The sequence below is a fragment of the Phalangium opilio genome, unplaced genomic scaffold, assembly GCF_054372755.1.
Source record: "Phalangium opilio isolate 3A_F unplaced genomic scaffold, DU_Popi_V2 ptg000031l_1, whole genome shotgun sequence".
In the NCBI taxonomy this organism is placed as follows: Eukaryota; Metazoa; Arthropoda; class Arachnida; order Opiliones; family Phalangiidae; genus Phalangium; species Phalangium opilio.
Window position 1 is genome coordinate 1111082 of NW_028324158.1, and position 18559 is coordinate 1129640.

At 37.7% G+C, this 18559-nt stretch overlaps 1 protein-coding gene across 2 annotated transcripts; it reads right to left on the reverse strand.

Moving 5' to 3' along the window:
• Nucleotides 1-15586: 15586 nt before the first annotated feature.
• Nucleotides 15587-17217, reverse strand: LOC149687028 (uncharacterized). Of its 2 annotated transcripts, none has more exons than XM_089869541.1 (5): nucleotides 16834-17217; nucleotides 16606-16780; nucleotides 16472-16544; nucleotides 16020-16405; nucleotides 15587-15958 (listed from the first exon to the last, which is right to left on the reverse strand). In XM_089869541.1, the coding sequence occupies exons 1-5, from the start codon at nucleotides 17030-17032 to the stop codon at nucleotides 15769-15771; spliced, it is 1023 nt and encodes a 340-aa protein (XP_089725667.1). In that variant the 5' UTR covers nucleotides 17033-17217; the 3' UTR covers nucleotides 15587-15768. The 2 variants fall into 2 exon arrangements, with proteins under 2 accessions (XP_089725667.1, XP_089725666.1); XM_089869540.1 differs by having other exon boundaries at nucleotides 16020-16414.
• Nucleotides 17218-18559: the final 1342 nt, after the last annotated feature.

Sequence of the window (18559 nt, forward strand, 5' to 3'; positions counted from 1 at the left end):
AAACCCGATTATTTTTCTCACAGTAGACTAACGTAAACATTTATTCTAGTGTAGACCAGTGCGTCATATAGACCAAGGAGGGAAACGTGAAGCTCCGCCCATTGACATATGCGGAAACCACGGAAAGGCTAAATGCACCAAATGAGCAAGACCTCTTAAAGATATTAAGAGACAAGAAGTTAGACTGTACATTTCCCAACGTCGAAATAGCCTTTAGATCTTTGCTTACCTTGTTCAATCTGTTCTGGAGAGAGGTCTTTTTCGACTCTTAAAAGAGTTAAAAACTACCTACGCTCGACAATTTCTCCAAAAAGACTCAATTCCTTAGGTGTATTAGCTATCGAGACCGATTTACTAAACCAAATCAGTTCGGAGGAGACGATAAATAGATTTTCCGAGTCTAGATCTAGAAAAGCCTATTCAAAGTCATAGGGATACTTTTCACTTTTACAAAATTACAATATTTCTAATTAAAATAAAATTGTTAAAATTTCTAGCTGGTTTTTATAAATTATGGGGCTAAGAGCCACTGCCCCAGGGCGAAAATCTTCTTAATCCGGCTCTGAGCCTATATTCAGACACCAGGAGAGACCTCAAGTCCATGTAATTAATAACATTACGGGTAGGGTGGGTGTAGAAAGGGCCTACAGAACCTATAGAATTTCCAACACATAACACCCTAACTGTACACAATACCCTAAAGATATACCAAAATAATACCACTAGCGCTACGGGACTCTGAATGTCTTCACTATCTATAAGTCACATGACGTCATACCAATACATGAAAAAATCCTCAATAAATTCAAATTTCGCGCCTTCATCAGGAATCGTAAAAATCGACAAGATCTTCCGCCACCACCAGTGGACGCGACAATGGTCGTACACCCCACCCCCTTGAAATACCCCCTTCAACACGACACAAAAATGTGTATATATATATGTATATAAATGTGCATATATATATATGTATATATGTATATATATGTATATATGTATATAAATGTGTATATATATATGTATATATATGTATATATATGTGTATATATGTGTATATATATGTGTATATATGTGTATATATATATATATATATGTATATATATGTATATATATGTGTATATATGTGTATATATATGTATATATATCGTGTTAATTTGGGCATGCGTCGATTGTAATTATTACATTGAATCTAGGCGTTTTTCCTAATTAGCAAGGAAACATAAGCCATTCTAAATCAGAATTGTAACGCGTTTAACTAACTTCACACTAATCACGACACTGACGGCGGTCTGACAGCCATTACCATCAACCGGAACTTCCGTGGGTTAGCGTAACTCTAGATCCGGGTTTATGGGCAAACTAAACTTGTAAAACTGAACTATAGGTGGCAAGATTGGGTGCCTTGGAAAAAAACGCTGTTTACAAAAGCATAACCTACGTCCAGTACTTATAGGGAACTGTAATATGATTCACTTATGGTAAAATACAGACAGTATTTTTACCTCTCCGTGTGACGTAGTCCAGGAGAGGTTCTGTAACGGCCGTGTCTGTCTGTGTGTGTGTCTGTCTGTCTGTTGTTACACCCACGTGACCGCGTTCGCAGTTTGCGTCTCGGAGCAAACGTGTTCCCAATTTCCGGACCGCATTGACAGTTCACAGAAATTTGGAAAATTGTATTTCTCTCCGTTGGCTACTCTATACTTGAGTTCTCACACCACCATGTTTGGTCTTCGTCCATCCCATATGAACACCAGTCTGGTACTTTTCTGGCTTCCACCACCACCATCTTCTATTCTTTGTCAATCCCACATTGACACCAGTCTGCATTTACACTGGCTTCTAACACCACCATCCACTGGTCTTCCGTCTATTCCACATAGACACCAATCTGTATCATTGGCTTCTAACACCACCATCCACTGGTCTTCCGTCTATTCCACATAGACACCAATCTGTATCATTAGCTTCTAACACCACCATCCACTGGTCTTCCGACTATTTCACATGGACTCCATTATCATCGTTTGGTTTTAGGATATACGCGGCGATCAGCTAGGGTTACGAGAAACGTCTAGCCTCCTTAAGGTGGGATCACCACCAAAGGTTTTCGCAATTGCGCTTTTTCCTTACTATTATGATGGAAACGAATCGTATATATACCCCAAAATTTGAAGAAAGTGGGCAAGAGGGGTACCCTTCACTTTAAACGTCAATATTAGCAAAGTTTGAGATGATAATAGGTATAACGTTATTTTAAACGATTCAACTATTATTAATGTTAATTATTGAAGATTAAAATAATTAAAAATAATTATATTTATTTAAATATTAAAGCTAAACCTCTCGTGCAAAGAGAGAGATTATCATCGCCTCCTATATCTGCCAAGGCCCGTGCATGCGATATATTTCATTCATTGCCTCCTATATCTATCAAGGCCCGTGCATTGCGAAATATTTTTCAAAACAACAACCAAAATGGGAAGCTCGTCTCAGAAACATAATAATTTCTTTTCTCTGTATATGAAATGAAAATATGGATAATATTGCGCTCGTTCTTTAATGGTATCAATCCTTGCCTGTCTATTAATATTTTACGTAGTAGTAATACGTTTTTAGCGAAGTCTAGAGAGGATAAACATAAGCGAGATTGTTTCGGAAAACAAATACTGCTTCCACTAATGGGTTTATACTCCTTGTTACTCTAGTTGTCTGTGTGTGTCCGTCCATTGTTACACTAGTGCGTCGCGTTAGCAGTTAGCCTTGTGTTGATGTGTTAAGAAATCATACAGAACCTTAATATTCCCATTTCCATAATATAAAGTGAATATGTGGAAGTATTTTTCGTAATTATGATGCATGTAGCTTTAAAGCTCTGTTTCATTTTGATATTCCAAAGATTTTTTTTAATATTGTTATTTGAAATGGCTGTTTATATATTGCTTAAGCTATACTACATCTGTATATAGAATAATCCTTGGTTTAGTGATTTCATGAAGAAAACTAAGACCTAGACTCCGGCGCGTATAACAAGTATTATCCGCAATAGGCTTAGTGATACAAAGAGTAAATAATTGAGGCCTGAGGTGAAGTAGACTTTTGGCTTTGATTTTCGTGTCTGAAATGAACAGACATCAACGGTTCAGAGTGAGCCGAAAGTTAAATACACTCTTAAATAATAATAATAAGATTAGTAAAAGGGCTAATGGTACACGGGTAGTAACTACAGACTTATTATTCTCTTTATGGTGCGCATTGACTATTAGTGCGTCTAGCTACAATTTAGCTTTGGTGTTATTTAACGTTAACATTCATGTTGGCAAACTAAGAATATTGTTGAGGTGAGACGAGACGATAGTGTTTACACTGCAAACCAGTTGTGAATGTAGCTTTCAGAATATAGGGTAAACAGCTGAAGCGTAGACTTCATTTCCTGTTCTTTTCCCCATTGACTGATTTCCATGTGTCCAAGATTTATCCTTATTGGATGTGAAATGTCGTCTGCTTTACTGTAAATTCGCTATGTTTGGAATACTGCTTCAATATTTCGTAAATTTTTACTTCAAAAAAGTGAAATAATTCCATATCTAGGTAAATACGTTTGTAGTAGTAAACCTCTTGACACGGAGAGGTAATATTTTGGTTTTCCCAACTTGTTACTATTGTGAGAGAAAAAATCAATCGAAGATAAACGAAAATCCAAAGGCAAGTACATCATTTAGTCTTTTATAATATCAGCGACTCTACATTTGTTGTTTCCAAGTAAGTTATTGATGAAAATAAGGGTAAACCCTAGAAAGTATTATACAACTTTTGCCTTGAATAGTGAACAAACCATTAAATTAAAATACCATATTTTCGTAAGTAGTTCCTACCTTTGAAGGTATTAAGATGATTAACCGCAACCCTCAAGTAACCCTAAATCACAAGTTCTTTTAAAATCGCCCATGATTACACGTAACCCAGACGCAACCGTTAACCCCAATCTCTTTTAAAATCACGAAAGAAAATGACCAATTAAGTGACAATGAAAATCACCAAAATGAACGAAAATTATTAAAAGTAAATAGTCGCTCTACGCGCCATCTTTAACAGTGCTGAATTGATTATCGGTATCCCAGAGGCATGCCTTCCCCATCGCTTTTAGTTTCTTAAATGTTTTAGAGCGAATTTCCTCGACGTGCTACGTTTAACGGTATTAATATGATTAGCTCTAAGTAATCCTTTATTGCAATCAGTTTTGAAATGGCCAATGAGTTTTTAATGAGTTGCCCCTCGATGATTACCCGTAACCCAGACGCCTCAAAAATGTCTTCTTTAAGAGGAATTTTAGAGTACCTTTACAAAAAGGTATTTTGTAGTACCTAGGGATGCATAGCAAAATACCTTGGAAGGTACTAGACAGTTTGCTTTGTTTACAGTATAACGATACGCCGCGTTTACGAGAACCGCTGTAATGGGTAGACTGCGTTTTTCGAAAACCGCTTTGTAGGGAACCGCGATTAAGGAAACCACTTTTATGGGGTCCGCTCATACGGGGACTTCCCATATTTACTATAAAAAAAGCGTGTATTTCTCATTAATATGATTATTCTGATCATTAAGTCATGAATTATACACGAGATATCATTGAAAATTAATAATTAAACATTTTTTAAAAAGGAAACAGAGATGGATAGTAACAATTAAATCTTTCAATTCATTGAATCCAATGTGGAGATATGATCGCAGATAGATCCCACTTTTTTACAGGTCTGACGAAGTTTAATAATAATAAAAACCGAACTATTTAAGTTCAGCTAGCTAATTGGACCAAGTCATCTTTGGTTAAAGGGAATGCGAATTTACAATTTCATATCATATTACACCACGAAAGTGGTATTATGTTACTCTTTCGAGTCTCTACTTTCAAAATATCAAGTTTTTAATATAATTGAACCAAAGTTTCTATTTTTAAAATCCATTGAAAAATCACGAAAACTCAGTTTCGATATATAAATAATTTTGTCTTGTCGAGCTTGTTCGCCCGTTTGATGACATCAGTATGACGTGAGGAAAAAAACGCGGGAATCCTATACGCGTCTCGAGCTTCTCGCCAGTCTAAACTCTGGATCTGATAGCAGAGAGATAGGCACTATCTCCCGTGAAAAATATTTCTATGAAGTCAGCCTACGGGAAACGTTTTAGCATATCATAAAAAGTGGATTTCAAATCATTTTATATGAATCATTTTCAAATGCATTTTGTCAAATAACCAGAAATCGGAGAATTAAAAGCTTGATATATTTGAATTCACAGAAATTAATTCTATCTTTTGATATATAAATCAGAGGTTTTTCAAACGAAGCTTCTTATTCGCTTTAAAATTGGCATTTTGGAAGTACACAATCTAACATTTTGCCACCGTTATGAAACAATTTACCTATGGCTGATGCTAAATCGGCCATGTTCTTAGTACGGCTCTACTTGAAAGCTCAATGATGGGTAAACATTTTTTCCCTTAAATGTAGAGATTCAAATTGAAATAAAGCATTAACGAATTTTATTAACTTACTTTGAAAGGCCCAAAGATCCATGTTTTTAAGTGCTGTAAGTAATTTGAAAAGTGATTCTGAACACATATTGCTAATTTTAGCGTCAGAAACCACCTTCAACATGAAAGGCATTGCACCACTAAGAGTTTTGTCTAATAGCGCTGATGAATCGTTCAGTAAAATTTTCCATTTCTCTATAACTAATTGATCTTCTGATAATTTCACAAGCTTACACTGATTGAATTTATTTAATAAAACACATATACCTAAAAATACAGAAAGTAGCGACTTCATTTTAACTTAAAAAAGTGAACTCTTATAATTTAAGAACTGAATGGCTTCAAAAATAGTGTTTGTAACCCAACCACTGAGTAGCAAATAATAAAATATTACGTTTATGCGCGGAAAAGACAACAATTGTAATAACAGTTATTCAAGCCATAAGTGTAAGTTTAAAATTCTACTGAATAGTTTTTTCTTCTATTGTTTTATGGTTTTATTACTATGTTTCGTCAATATAAGGATAAAGTGCGAAAAAGTCATCTAATATCTAGTTTCCCAAATCGCTTATAAATGGCCGGATAATAAGAGGTAACTTAATGGTGCTATTTTCCGGTTTTTTCCCAGCCATGTAATTCAATTCACAGTCAAGCGGTGGTTCGAAGAAAGAATCTAAACTCGAGGATACGAAGGTTTTAATAATTTGTCCTGACCTTGAAAATATTGAACTATATTTGCTCTGCTTCCGTTTCAATTACAACAAGAGCTTCGAAAAGCGAAATTTCATATAAATAGTCTTTGCCTTCAATCACAAAAAATGCAAAATCTAATTTTGTTACACAAATTCCATGGTGCAGTTTGACACTTTATAATTTAAAAAAATTACAAATTAGAACCAATAATGATACCAAAGTTTATGGTATTCCAGACATTAGAATTTAACGCTTTAGATTTAAGTTTACCATTAAATGAAGTTTACATTTAGTTGCATAGCCCAAATAAAAATTAAAGTATGATGAGTATGTTCATAATCAAAAAGACAAGGAATGTATATTTTAATTAGAAATTCAGATTGAAACCCGAATACGTTTTGGGTGATATTTAGCTACACGTGTTTCGGTGATAGCAACTTGGAAATTTATTTTCTATCTTGTTTACACGATTAGTCCTTTGATAAAAATCAAAGGAACTGGACTTGGCATGAGAATTCATAGCTGAAAGGTGCTTAGGATTTTCAGCATAGTGTAACGATAAGATATACCAGATGTCGCTAGTGATACCCCTCAGCGATATATGTAGGCTACTCTCTAGCGAGACGCAGAGAGAGCCGGGACAGTGACGAAATAAAACGTAGTTATTCATGTTTACATCCGTAGTACGTAGTTTCTAAACAACGTTAACTAATAGGACGTTAAACTAATTATAACGACACAGTAACACAGTTTAGTAAACAAGAAAACATTACATGGTGCCAGAATTTTCGACATCACGTTTTTTTTTTTTTTCGCGGAGAACGAGAGTAGTAAGCCTCGGTCAAGGTGCGTAATAGCAAAACCAAACTAAAACTAAAAACCAATATGGCGGAACATGTGAAGTCACCCCCGGAACTTCGCTTGCGGTCTGGAAATGCGCAACACGCATGGAAAGTTTTCCTGCAACGTTTTGAACTGTACGAAATGGCAACAGAACCAGCAGCAGCAAGATCAGATAAGCAAAAACTTTCTCTGTTTTTAACTATCGCGGGTCAGGAAGCTATCGATGTGTATAACACTTTCACATTCGCTGCACCAACGGATAGAACTTATGACAATGTTGTCGCGCTGTTTAAAGCTTATTGCACTCCAAAAGGCAATGAAGCCCATGATCGCTACGTCTTTCGATGTCGTTTACAAATGGAACACGAGTCGATAGAACAATATGTCGTTGCATTACGGCTATTAGCACAGTCATGCAATTATCAAGCACAAGAGGACTCAATCATACGAGATCAAATTCTTGCGGGCATAAGAGATGTCAGGGTGCGTAAACAGTTATTGGCAGAGACCGATTTAACGTTTAAGAAAGCCATGGCGATATGCCAAGCAGCGGAAACACTTCAGAAGCAAATGAAATCCTTTGAGGAACAAGAATCATCATCGGCAGACAACCAGCAAATTGATTTTGTTCACTAAACTACGGCAAAGAAACAAGGGAAAAGAAGCCAATTTGACACTAGGAAGGTCCCGAATCAAGGGAAAAATACCACAGCGTGTCCCCCTGCCAAACCACAGGGTAAGGGCTTCATAAAGAATTGCTTTCGTTGTTTGGGAAGTCACGAGCGACGCAAGTGTCCGGCGTATAACCAGGAATGCCTACTTTGCCACGGGAGGAATCATTTTGCTAAAGCCTGCAAAAGCAAAAGTACAGGAAAGATACATGACGTAAGGGAAGATGAAGAAAACGACTTTATTATCGGTACGGCTGTCGAAGAACAAGAGACCGCTACCAAGATTTCAAGGTCACGAGACTGGATGGAGGAAATGTCACTGCAAAATCTCCCGGTCACATTCAAAATCGATACGGGTGCGCAAACGAACTTACTGCCAGTCAACCTGTTCAATCAACTGAAACCAAAGCCAGAGCTAGTTGCACGGAAGGCAAATTTAACTGCGTATAGAGGATCCCAAATCAACTCGTTAGGATCGTTTGAGGCAAATGTCAAGTACAAAGACTTTACCGTCAAAACGAGTTTTGTCTTAGTCGACACACACTTAGTACCACTCTTAGGGCTAAGCACTTCGGAAGAGTTGGGTTTGGTGAATCGAGTCAGTACTGCAGCGGTTACGTTAGAAGACGAACAGGAAGATTTCAGAAAGACAATACTAAAGGAATTCCCTAAGGTCTTTTCAGGAATTGGTTGTTTAGCCACGTCATGCAACATAAAACTAGAAGCCAACGCTGTACCAGTAGTGGTACCACCACGAAGAGTACCGTTTGCTCTGAAGGAAGGCCTTAAAAAGGAGCTACAGCGTTTGGAAAACCTGGGCATTATCAGGAAAGTAGATGAACCTACCAGTTGGGTTAGTCCCCTAGTCATAGTTGAAAAGAAAGTCAAAACAACAGACAATGGTCAGGAAACGAGGCAAGACCCTAAACTTAGACTGTGTCTTGACCCACAAGTACTGAATCAAAACATCAGGCGAGAACATTATCAAATCCCGAGAAAGGAGGAAATTCAAGCCGAATTGGCAGGTGCTGGCTATTTTTCGAAGCTCGATGCGGCATCGGGATTTTACCAAATTCCGTTGGACGACGACAGCCAGTTGTTAACAACATTTAACACGCCTTACGGTCGATACTGTTTCCGACGGTTACCATTTGGAATATCGTCCGCTCCGGAAATATTTTACAAAATATTTAGTCAAATTTTTGATAGTGTCGAGAGAGCTCGCCCAATTCATGACGATGTTTTGGTCTGGGGTTTAACATTGGAGGATCATGACAAGCAATTACGTGCAGCGCTCAAGCGGCTGGAACAAGCGAATGCAACCTTAAATCCGGCTAAATGCGTTTTCCGTGCTACGGAATTACGATATATGGGTGAGATTATCTCAAAGGAAGGAATGAGGCCAGACCCCAGCAAAGTAGCGGCTGTGATGCACATGCCGACACCACAAACAAAGGCTGAAGTTCAAAGAGCTTTAGGTCTCGTCAACTTCGTGGGAAAGTATATCCCAAACCTCTCATCAAACACAAGGTATCTACGCACGCTGCTCAAGGACGACACTGATCCACAGAAGCTGCCTCAGCACGACAAGGAATGGCAGTATATCAAGGATACACTAACAAGTAGTCCCGTTTTGACCTTCTACGACCCAAGTCTCCCTACGAAACTGTCTACGGATGCATCGAACAGTGGCTTGGGATCTGTACTACTGCAGCAAAACAAGGAGGGACATTGGAAACCGGTTGCATACGCTACTCGAGCCCTCACAGATGCCGAGACGCGTTATGCGCAGATTGAGAAAGAGTGCCTTGGTCTTGTTTATGCCTGTCAAAAATTTCACACATACGTGTACGGCAAAACCTTTGTTTTAGAAACAGATCATAAACCACTGATAACAATGGGTAAACGAGTTTTGGCGGAAGTCCCACCTCGACTCCAACGACTGTTTCTCAAGTTAGCCAGGTACCAATATATCATGGTGTACAAGCCGGGAAAGGACTTGGTAGTGGCTGACGCATTATCTAGAGCCAGTTTACCTCTCTCGAAGGAGGAACATGAGCTATGCAAGGAAACAAGTGAAGAGTTGCAAGTACATATCAACTCAATCGTGCGATCACTGCCAGTCAGTGAGAATATGCTTCAGGAAATACAAGAAGCAACCCGACTTGATCCAGTTTTGCATAAGGTCAAGGAACAAATTCGCAACGGATGGGTAGATACGGACAGACTAACGTCAACGTACGCTCCAATGAGATCCGAACTAACAGAAGCCAATGGCATAGTGCTGAAAGGTACAAGAATTGTCATACCCAAATCGCTACGAGGGCGAATTCTGGACCTCATACATGATGGACACATGGGGATCGAAAAATGCAGACGTCGCGCACGACAGGCGCTGTATTGGCCTAATTTAAACAGGGATATTGACAATGCTTGCAAGAGTTGCCCCTCTTGCAACAAGTTTCAATATACACAGACGCAAGAGCCGTTACTAATGCGCCCCACCCCAGCCAATCCATGGGAACGGGTGGGAACAGACATATTCCATTGTAACAATAAGGATTATCTTGTGGTCATCGATGCCTACTCCAACTACTTGGAGGTAGAAGAACTTAAATCCCTGAGTGCTCCTGCTGTGATCAAGACCATGAAGAAGATTTTTGGAAGACACGGCATTCCATTGGAGGTATTGTCCGACAACGTTCCCCACGGGTCTTCAGAGTTCGCAGAGTTTTCAAGAACGTATGGTTTCAGACATACCACGTCGAGTCCTAAGTACCCCCAGTCCAACGGCTTGGCCGAAAAGGGTGTGCAGATCGCGAAGCGATTGTTAAAAAAGTCCCTGGATTCCGGTCAAGACTACGACCTGGCTCTGTTAAGTTTTCGAACAACCCCCCAGGAACATGGACACTCGCCTGCCGAGTTGTTGATGGGTCGATCGTTGCGAACGCGGCTACCTGAGTACAAACCTCACGCTACAGGAATTGAGATACGGAAACAGACTCAAGCCATAAAAGGCAAAGAACACTCTAAGCTGAAGAAAGGGATGGCGGTTCGCATTCGCAATCAGCAGGGCGTTTGGAATAGGGCTACGGTAGTAGTCAAGAAAACCGCGCCAAGGTCCTATATCGTCGAAATGGAAGACGGTACTACGCTTCGTCGAAACAGAAGGCAGTTACGGCACGTTATCGAGCAACCATCTCCGAAACGGGTTAGCCACACACCACTGAGACCACAGATGATAGCAACCCCGAAGTCGCCAGTCAGAGTTGCACCTACACCAATTCAAGCAACTCCTACAAGATCTCAAGAAGTTCAAAATCCGACACGGTTAGTTCCGGATGCTACACCCCAAGCTAACGTAACGGTACAATCATCGCCACTTGAAGACGCACAAATTGGAAGAACGAACGGCGACACTTCACGGACACATGACACCCTAACGCCAGGGTCAAAGAGTATTAGACGGTCTACCAGACAAGTCAGACCACCGAAAAGACTGAACCTATAACTTTCAATTCAATTTAACTGTCTAGCCACTGGAGTAACAATATAGTACAAAAGTATTAAAACTAAAGATAAATAATTTAACGTGTTCTAAAACAAAATTTAATAATATATCAAAGGTTGTGTAACTTAAATCTAAACTGATATTTGATAAATGTAAAACAAATATCCTAGGTTAAATGATTATCTGAGGGGAAAGATGTAACGATAAGATATACCAGATGTCGCTAGTGATACCCCTCAGCGATATATGTAGGCTACTCTCTAGCGAGACGCAGAGAGAGCCGGGACAGTGACGAAATAAAACGTAGTTATTCATGTTTACATCCGTAGTACGTAGTTTCTAAACAACGTTAACTAATAGTACGTTAAACTAATTATAACGACACAGTAACACAGTTTAGTAAACAAGAAAACATTACACATAGAGGTCACCTAGTTTGAGATATGGAGATGTCACAGGTGTAACTAAATCAACTACTTCGTGAAGAGCTGTCATTTTATCGAAAAACAAGATAGCGGAAGGGCTAGGCTCATAATAGTAGCCCTATCGTATCGTAAATAACAGGCGTATATAAAACTTGAGCTACCTTTAATAGTTCTAAAATTATTGAGTATAAATCGTAATTTGAGTGATTAGACCCTCGATTTCCTACCGTTTTAAGCGCCGAAAAGAAATAAACATAAAGAGAACCATTCTTTAACGTATAATTGGTGCAAAGTGCCGGGATGTATATTTTAAATAATAAGAAACCAGAATATCAGGTGGCTTGAAAGAGTAAATATATATAGAAAAGAATGCCTATTTGAACTACTTCACAGGGCACTGGCGGCTGGCCAAATATCTTCAGTAATCACTAATCAGTATATATGATTGCTTTTCGATTTCTTTAAATTTTCATGAAGAGGAGCGGTACAACTTGATCTGTCTCCCGCGCAATTGGAACAATTTACTACGTCCCCGTACAAAAATTTACGGCTGCATTTTGCTTTTAAGTAGATTTTGTTCGATCTGCAATATATTGCAAATGTACTGGAATATTCTGGAATAATACTGAAATAAACCTGAAAAAGGTTCAACTTCAAACAAAATTTAGATGCATTCCAGAGAGCACTGCAGAACATTTTAGAAGTTTTGCAGAAAAAACAAGCTGGTCCAGCAACCAGAACATTTTTGCACACCCAATCAATTTATAGGACATTGGTCCAGTGAAGCAGTGACCCCTATAAGTGTCTCAAAGTTATCTTATTTCCGTCCCGGCTAAATAGAAAACCGACACAGGCAGGGTTCATACAACTTTGGAAAACAAATTTCCCTGAGATTTCCAGGTTTTTCCCCATATACTTCCCTGAGATTTCCAGGTTTTTCCCCATATACTTCCCTGAGATTTCCAGGTTTTTCCCCATATACTTCCCTGAGTTTCCCAGATTTTTCCCGTATATGGAGTATTATATGGAGCAAATGTTAACGAAGGAGGAAGGGTAAATAGGACAATTACATAATCAGAGTTATGAGCCTCCAAAGCATAGTGTTATGATAATCCTATGGAGGGAATGTTCACGAACATTTTGCTTAATTATTCGGCCCCTGTTTGACAAAATCCCAAGTTTTTAGTATCGTTGGATGTTATTGTTAGGCAAATAAGACTATAACATACTCGAAGGACATCCCTGTATCTCTAGAAGAACCAGAGTTATGAGCCTCCAAAGATTAGTGGAATGTTAATCCTATGGACATCCATGAACATTTTGCTTAATTACTCGGCCTCTGTTTGACGCAAAGTTCCCTGATTTCCCTGAATTTTACTAAAAATTCTAAATTTCCCCGAGTTTTCCCTGAGGTTTTCGTCAACTATTTATTTCCCTGATTTTTCCAGGTTTGTATGGACCCTGATAGCTCACAGCAAGACAAGGTTGAAAAGAGGGCGGAAATAAGTCAAATACTTTGAGCCTCATGGAAATTCGCGAGAGCGGAAATTAGCAGAACACTTGAAATGTATCCAGGGACACTATTCTCTAAACATTTCAATGTTTAAATACCCAAATCCAAATGTAAACATTAGGGTTGGTTCCATAAGGAGAGCGAGATTAAAACCTTATTCTCAAACCCAAATACAAATCGACATTTGAATCTCCCGCCAAACATTTCACCATCTCAAATTATTCTCCTATTTCTTTAACCTAAATCGACATTTGAATCTCCCGCCAAACATTTCACCATCTCAAATTATTCTCTTATTTCTTTAACCCAAATCGATATTTGAATCTCCCGCGAAACACTTACCCAAATGTACGTCACTTCCTCTTTCATTGCATTTTTTTATTTCAGCATAAATTACACTAAGGCAGTAAATTAATTACCTACGATAAATTAATTTATTACTTTAAAATTAGAATTTTATTCATTATAAAACTAAGCTTTTCGTGAAGGTTTTGAACCGTTTAATTGAAATTATTTAAACTATTAAGGCGCGTTTACAAAGGCGCGAGAAGTATAAGCTTAAGCGGAAAGTGGAAGCTGGCTACGATCTAAACTTGTCGCGCGAAAACTAGCGTGTCGACACAAAGCTCACTCTCTTCCTTCTGTTTCGTTCACAAACGAGCTGTCTGAGGTGTGGTTCGTAAGCGCGTAGTAGCGTACAATCGCGGAAACGTAAACAACAAAAATGGCGTCTACCGTTTGTAGGTTGCTCCTTTTAAAAAAGAAATTATTGCTTTTAAAAAAGAAAAGGCTGAATAAATTGCGCAAAATTAGAAGTAGGATGGAACGCCGATGGTGGGTGCATCCAATTTGGAGAAATAGGGCTAACGAAGGCTATTTTCACACTCTGGTAAGTTAATATATTAAGTGTGGTTTGACAAAGGCTTAACTATGTATTATTATATTTATTTGTTATTTTTGTAGCTTCAAAAGATGAGAAGTTTTGACCATTCATATTTTAAAAATTTCACTCGTATGTCGCCGCAATTATTTGATGAACTGGTTGAATTATTGACTAAGCAGATCAAAAAGTATCCAGTGTCTCGAGAGCCTCTTTCACCAGCTCACCGTTTAGCTATCACTCTACGGTAATGTTACGTTTTCATTTGGAATTTTCACATTTGAATTAAAATATTATTCGCGGATAGATTCTTGGCAACCGGTGACAGTCTGATAAGCATCGCGTATGGGTTTCGCATAGGAAAAGCTACAGCACATTTTGTAATTAAGGAGACATGCGATGCTTTGTGGGATATACTACAGCCACTCTATCTGAAAGTAAGTTGTAGTATTGCATTTGGATTGTGGTGACAACTCAGAAATTCCAGGCTCCCACAAATAAAATTTGGAGAGACTCAGCCTATGAATTCAGCCGTCAATGGCAATATCCGAATTGCTGCGGAGCTGTAGATGGGAAGCATGTGGTAATTCAACAACCACCAAACACTGGATCAATGTACTACAATTACAAGGTTGGTTAATTCATTGTCAGACTGTAGATTCTTGGCAAAGATATAAAAACATTTTCCATAGGGTACAAATTCTGTGGTACTTATGGCCGTTGTCGATGCTGATTACAAATTCCTTGCTGTCGACATTGGCGGTTTTGGATCAAGCTCTGATGGCGGCATTTTTAAAGCGTCAGCAATCGGTGCTGCACTTGAAAACAAAACTCTTGATTTGCCACTGCCTTCAGAATTACCCAGGAGTAACATAATAGCGCCTTATATATTTGTTGGTGACGAAGCGTTCCAATTGCAAGAAAATTTCTTGAGGCCCTATTCATCGAAAGAATTAAACCCCAGATCTAGAGTTTTTAATTATCGTTTGAGTAGAGCCAGGTAAATATTTACATATATTGATATCAGTTCACGGTTTCACATGGTTAAGGAAAGGTCTGTATAATTTTAATGTATAGAAGATGCAGTGAAAATGCTTTTGGGATTTTGGGTGCCAGATGGAGGATATACCACCGAACAATCACCCTGGCCCCCGAGAATGTTGATAGAATAATTAAAGCTACAGTAGTCCTGCACAACTTCCTTATTTCTAAAGAAAATGTCATGAGAAAGTCCCAAAAAGTATACTGCCCACCAGGCTACGCAGATTTTACCGATAGCTTTGGGAACTACCGCTTTGGTAATTGGAATGAGGAACCTGCCAGTGGCCTATTCAATTTGGAAGGCACACGATCAAGAAATTCGACGGAACTAGCTAAACGCTGCAGGAAACTCTACACCGAATATTTTTGGTCAGATGAGGGTTCAGTGCCATGGCAATGGGATATGCCAGGGGTGACTCGTTGAAATTGAAAGTATTTTTAATTATAATTTGAGTTTGAAATGAAATAAACGATTAGTTTCCTAAATTGGTAGTTTTGTTTGTTATGTTTATTTTTAATAGTCATGACATAATAATTAAACATTAATTATCTGGCATTGGTATCACAACCTTCGTTTATAAACTTTGCTAAAAACAAAGAATGTATGTTTGATACAAACAATACTAAACGGGAATAAAAATCATTATTCATCATTTCTAGTTTAATTATTATCCGTCCTCTGTTTAGATAGTTCTGTATATTTATCTACCACTTCTAAAATGGCAGCTTCGCAAGGCCTTTGCAAATCAACATGAACCAACTTCATTAGTTCCGCTACATATTGGCAGAATTTCTCCGTTCTTCCTGCTACATTGCGCTCGCATTCGTGTACGATGGAAGCAGCTAGCAATCTGTGATCATTGATAGGTGTCACATAACCTTTAAATAATAGATAGACCTGGTTTTACGCACCTATCAACTTTGTTTATTTCTTTATCAATTTCTTCGTCTACGTCATCGACAAAATCGGAACCACGTTTCCTTTTCTTTGCGACATTCACTGTAGAGGCCCTAGTTGGATGTCTTTTTGACGTTTCTTGTGAAGTGGACCGATTTAAGTCATGATGGATTGGTGGCCCTTTTGACGTTGTTGTGTCTCTTGAAGTAGACGGAATTGAGTCTTGGTTGTCTTGTGGCCCTTTTACCTTTGCTGTATCTTTTGAAGTAGGCAGGGTTGGGTTTTCATGGTAAGGTTCCTTTCCTACATTTTCATTATCTGACATTTCAAGCAAATTCTCGTCTTGGTCTGGTGTGATAATTTCTTCTTCAAAAGGAACTTCTGTCTCTTTCCCAATTCCCTTAAATAGCTAAATATGTTAACGTTATTTACAAATGGTTTCAAGAAATTTTAAGCAGTTATTTACTGCGTCTGCTTCGTCTCCGTTTCCATCTTCTTGGTTGCTGTTATTAGCAGCAAATGGAATATTTGACGTTGTACTAAACCAAAATACGAGATTAATTAGAAGCAAACTAAAGAGTGAAGCACATCAAAACATACTCCCTCCTAGTGACAACATCCTTCAAAAACATCAATTGACGGAAAAAAGGCCATTTGACAAGATTTATATCTTGCTCTTCGACGTACTCCTGCCCTGATTTTTTGGAGCAAATTGCGTGGAAATTTACCCGAAATTGGTCCTTCAAGTATTTCCACATCGATTTCACGTCTTTTACTGGACAAAAACATTGTTACAAAATTCTCAAATAGTAATGAAACTTATCTCACCTGTCATATTCATCAGATCTGCAATTTCGGTCCATTTTACACTTTGTAAATTCCGGTCCCTGTAATCCGAATGAGATTTATCCCAAAGCATTGGATAATTTATAATTAAATTTATTAAAGTTTCTTTTTTTTCTATATCTTTTTGTCGGATTGAGGCCTTAAAAACCTTGTCCATCTCTTTCTTTTCTTTTAACGACATGGTTAGTAGCCAAGGCTTAAAAACTATTCTAAAAAATCCACGGCGTCGGCAGACGAAAGTTTTAAGAAAAAAAATCTATACTAGGCCACCATTGGTTGGATTAATCACGTGCAACTTTGCGATAGTCACACATGAGCGAGAAAATCTGCTACAGCAGATCAGAAGCTCAGTCCGAAAGTATGCTCCATCTATAAGCAATACGCTCGACGACGCAGTTCTCGCGTGTATATAAACACCCAGACGAGGAAACGAAAAATCAAATAAGCTTCATCTCTCCGCTTTCAGCGTCGACTTTTTCGATTTCTCGCGCCTTTGTAAACGCGCCTTAATTAGTGATGATCAATTGGCCAATATCGTAAATTAACCGATGTCACTACCAATTTATTTAAAATCAATGAAACGAAAATATCAATATCAAACAATTATCCATTGGAAAAGATATTAAGCTATTCTTTAATTTAAATTTCTCAGGTTTAGTTTCAAAAGAAGATGAATTTTATTATTTTCTGACACCAAAATTGGCAGCTTCTTGCGCATAATTCCGAAGTTTTTCTATTCCAAATTAGAAATATTAACGTTTTGTGATATTAAAGGAGAAATATAAATATAATTTTCGTTTCTTTTGAACTAGTTTCTATAAAGGAACTTTAATCAAATGGCCATTTGTATGAGTACACTTACCGATAATGGATTTTACTAATCTAGACAATTACTACGTCTTTTAATTAATATTTTATAAATACTACCTGAATATTTTTTTAAATATGAAAGATTATATTTTTATTTCAGATTAATGAGTTAAAAAAATTGGTATCCGTGTTTCAGTTAAGCTTTGATATTGACATCGGTTAATTTACGATATCGGCTAACGATCCTAGTCTGTTTATAACATTAAATCGGAACTTCAAGTGTCACTAGACGTTTAATCTTGAAAAGGGAGTGAAAGTACTACAATAATGTTTTTATAAAACTAATTAATTATGAACATTTTTAACCATTTTTGGATATAATCGATTGTAACACGCTTGTCATTAAATTTTCAGAGCTTATACTTAGCTTGAAAAATTGATATTTAAATCTAAGTAGGAGATTCAGTTAAGATGTGATATTCGGCTCTAAAGCCTTAATGACAATGTTTAGTAAATAAATCATTATTAATGATTTATTTACTAATGTTACATTAATCACACTGTTTAGAGCCCGGCACTATCTATCCATTATCCAAGTTATTTTATCTTCATCCATACTCGAAAATTATCCACATATTACAACTCACATGCTAAATCGTTATAATCCACAACTCTGTTTATTAATAATCGGTTATCCACCAATTTGTGGATAATGGATAGATAATGCCGAGCTCTAAACATTAATCACAATGTTTAGTAAATAATACAATTAATCGCAGTGTTTACAAAAATTATACTTGATTTTACTAATCGGGAATCTGTTTATAACATTAAATCGGAACTTCAAGTGTCACAAGACAGTAGATCACAAAAATTATACTTAGCTTGATAAATTAAT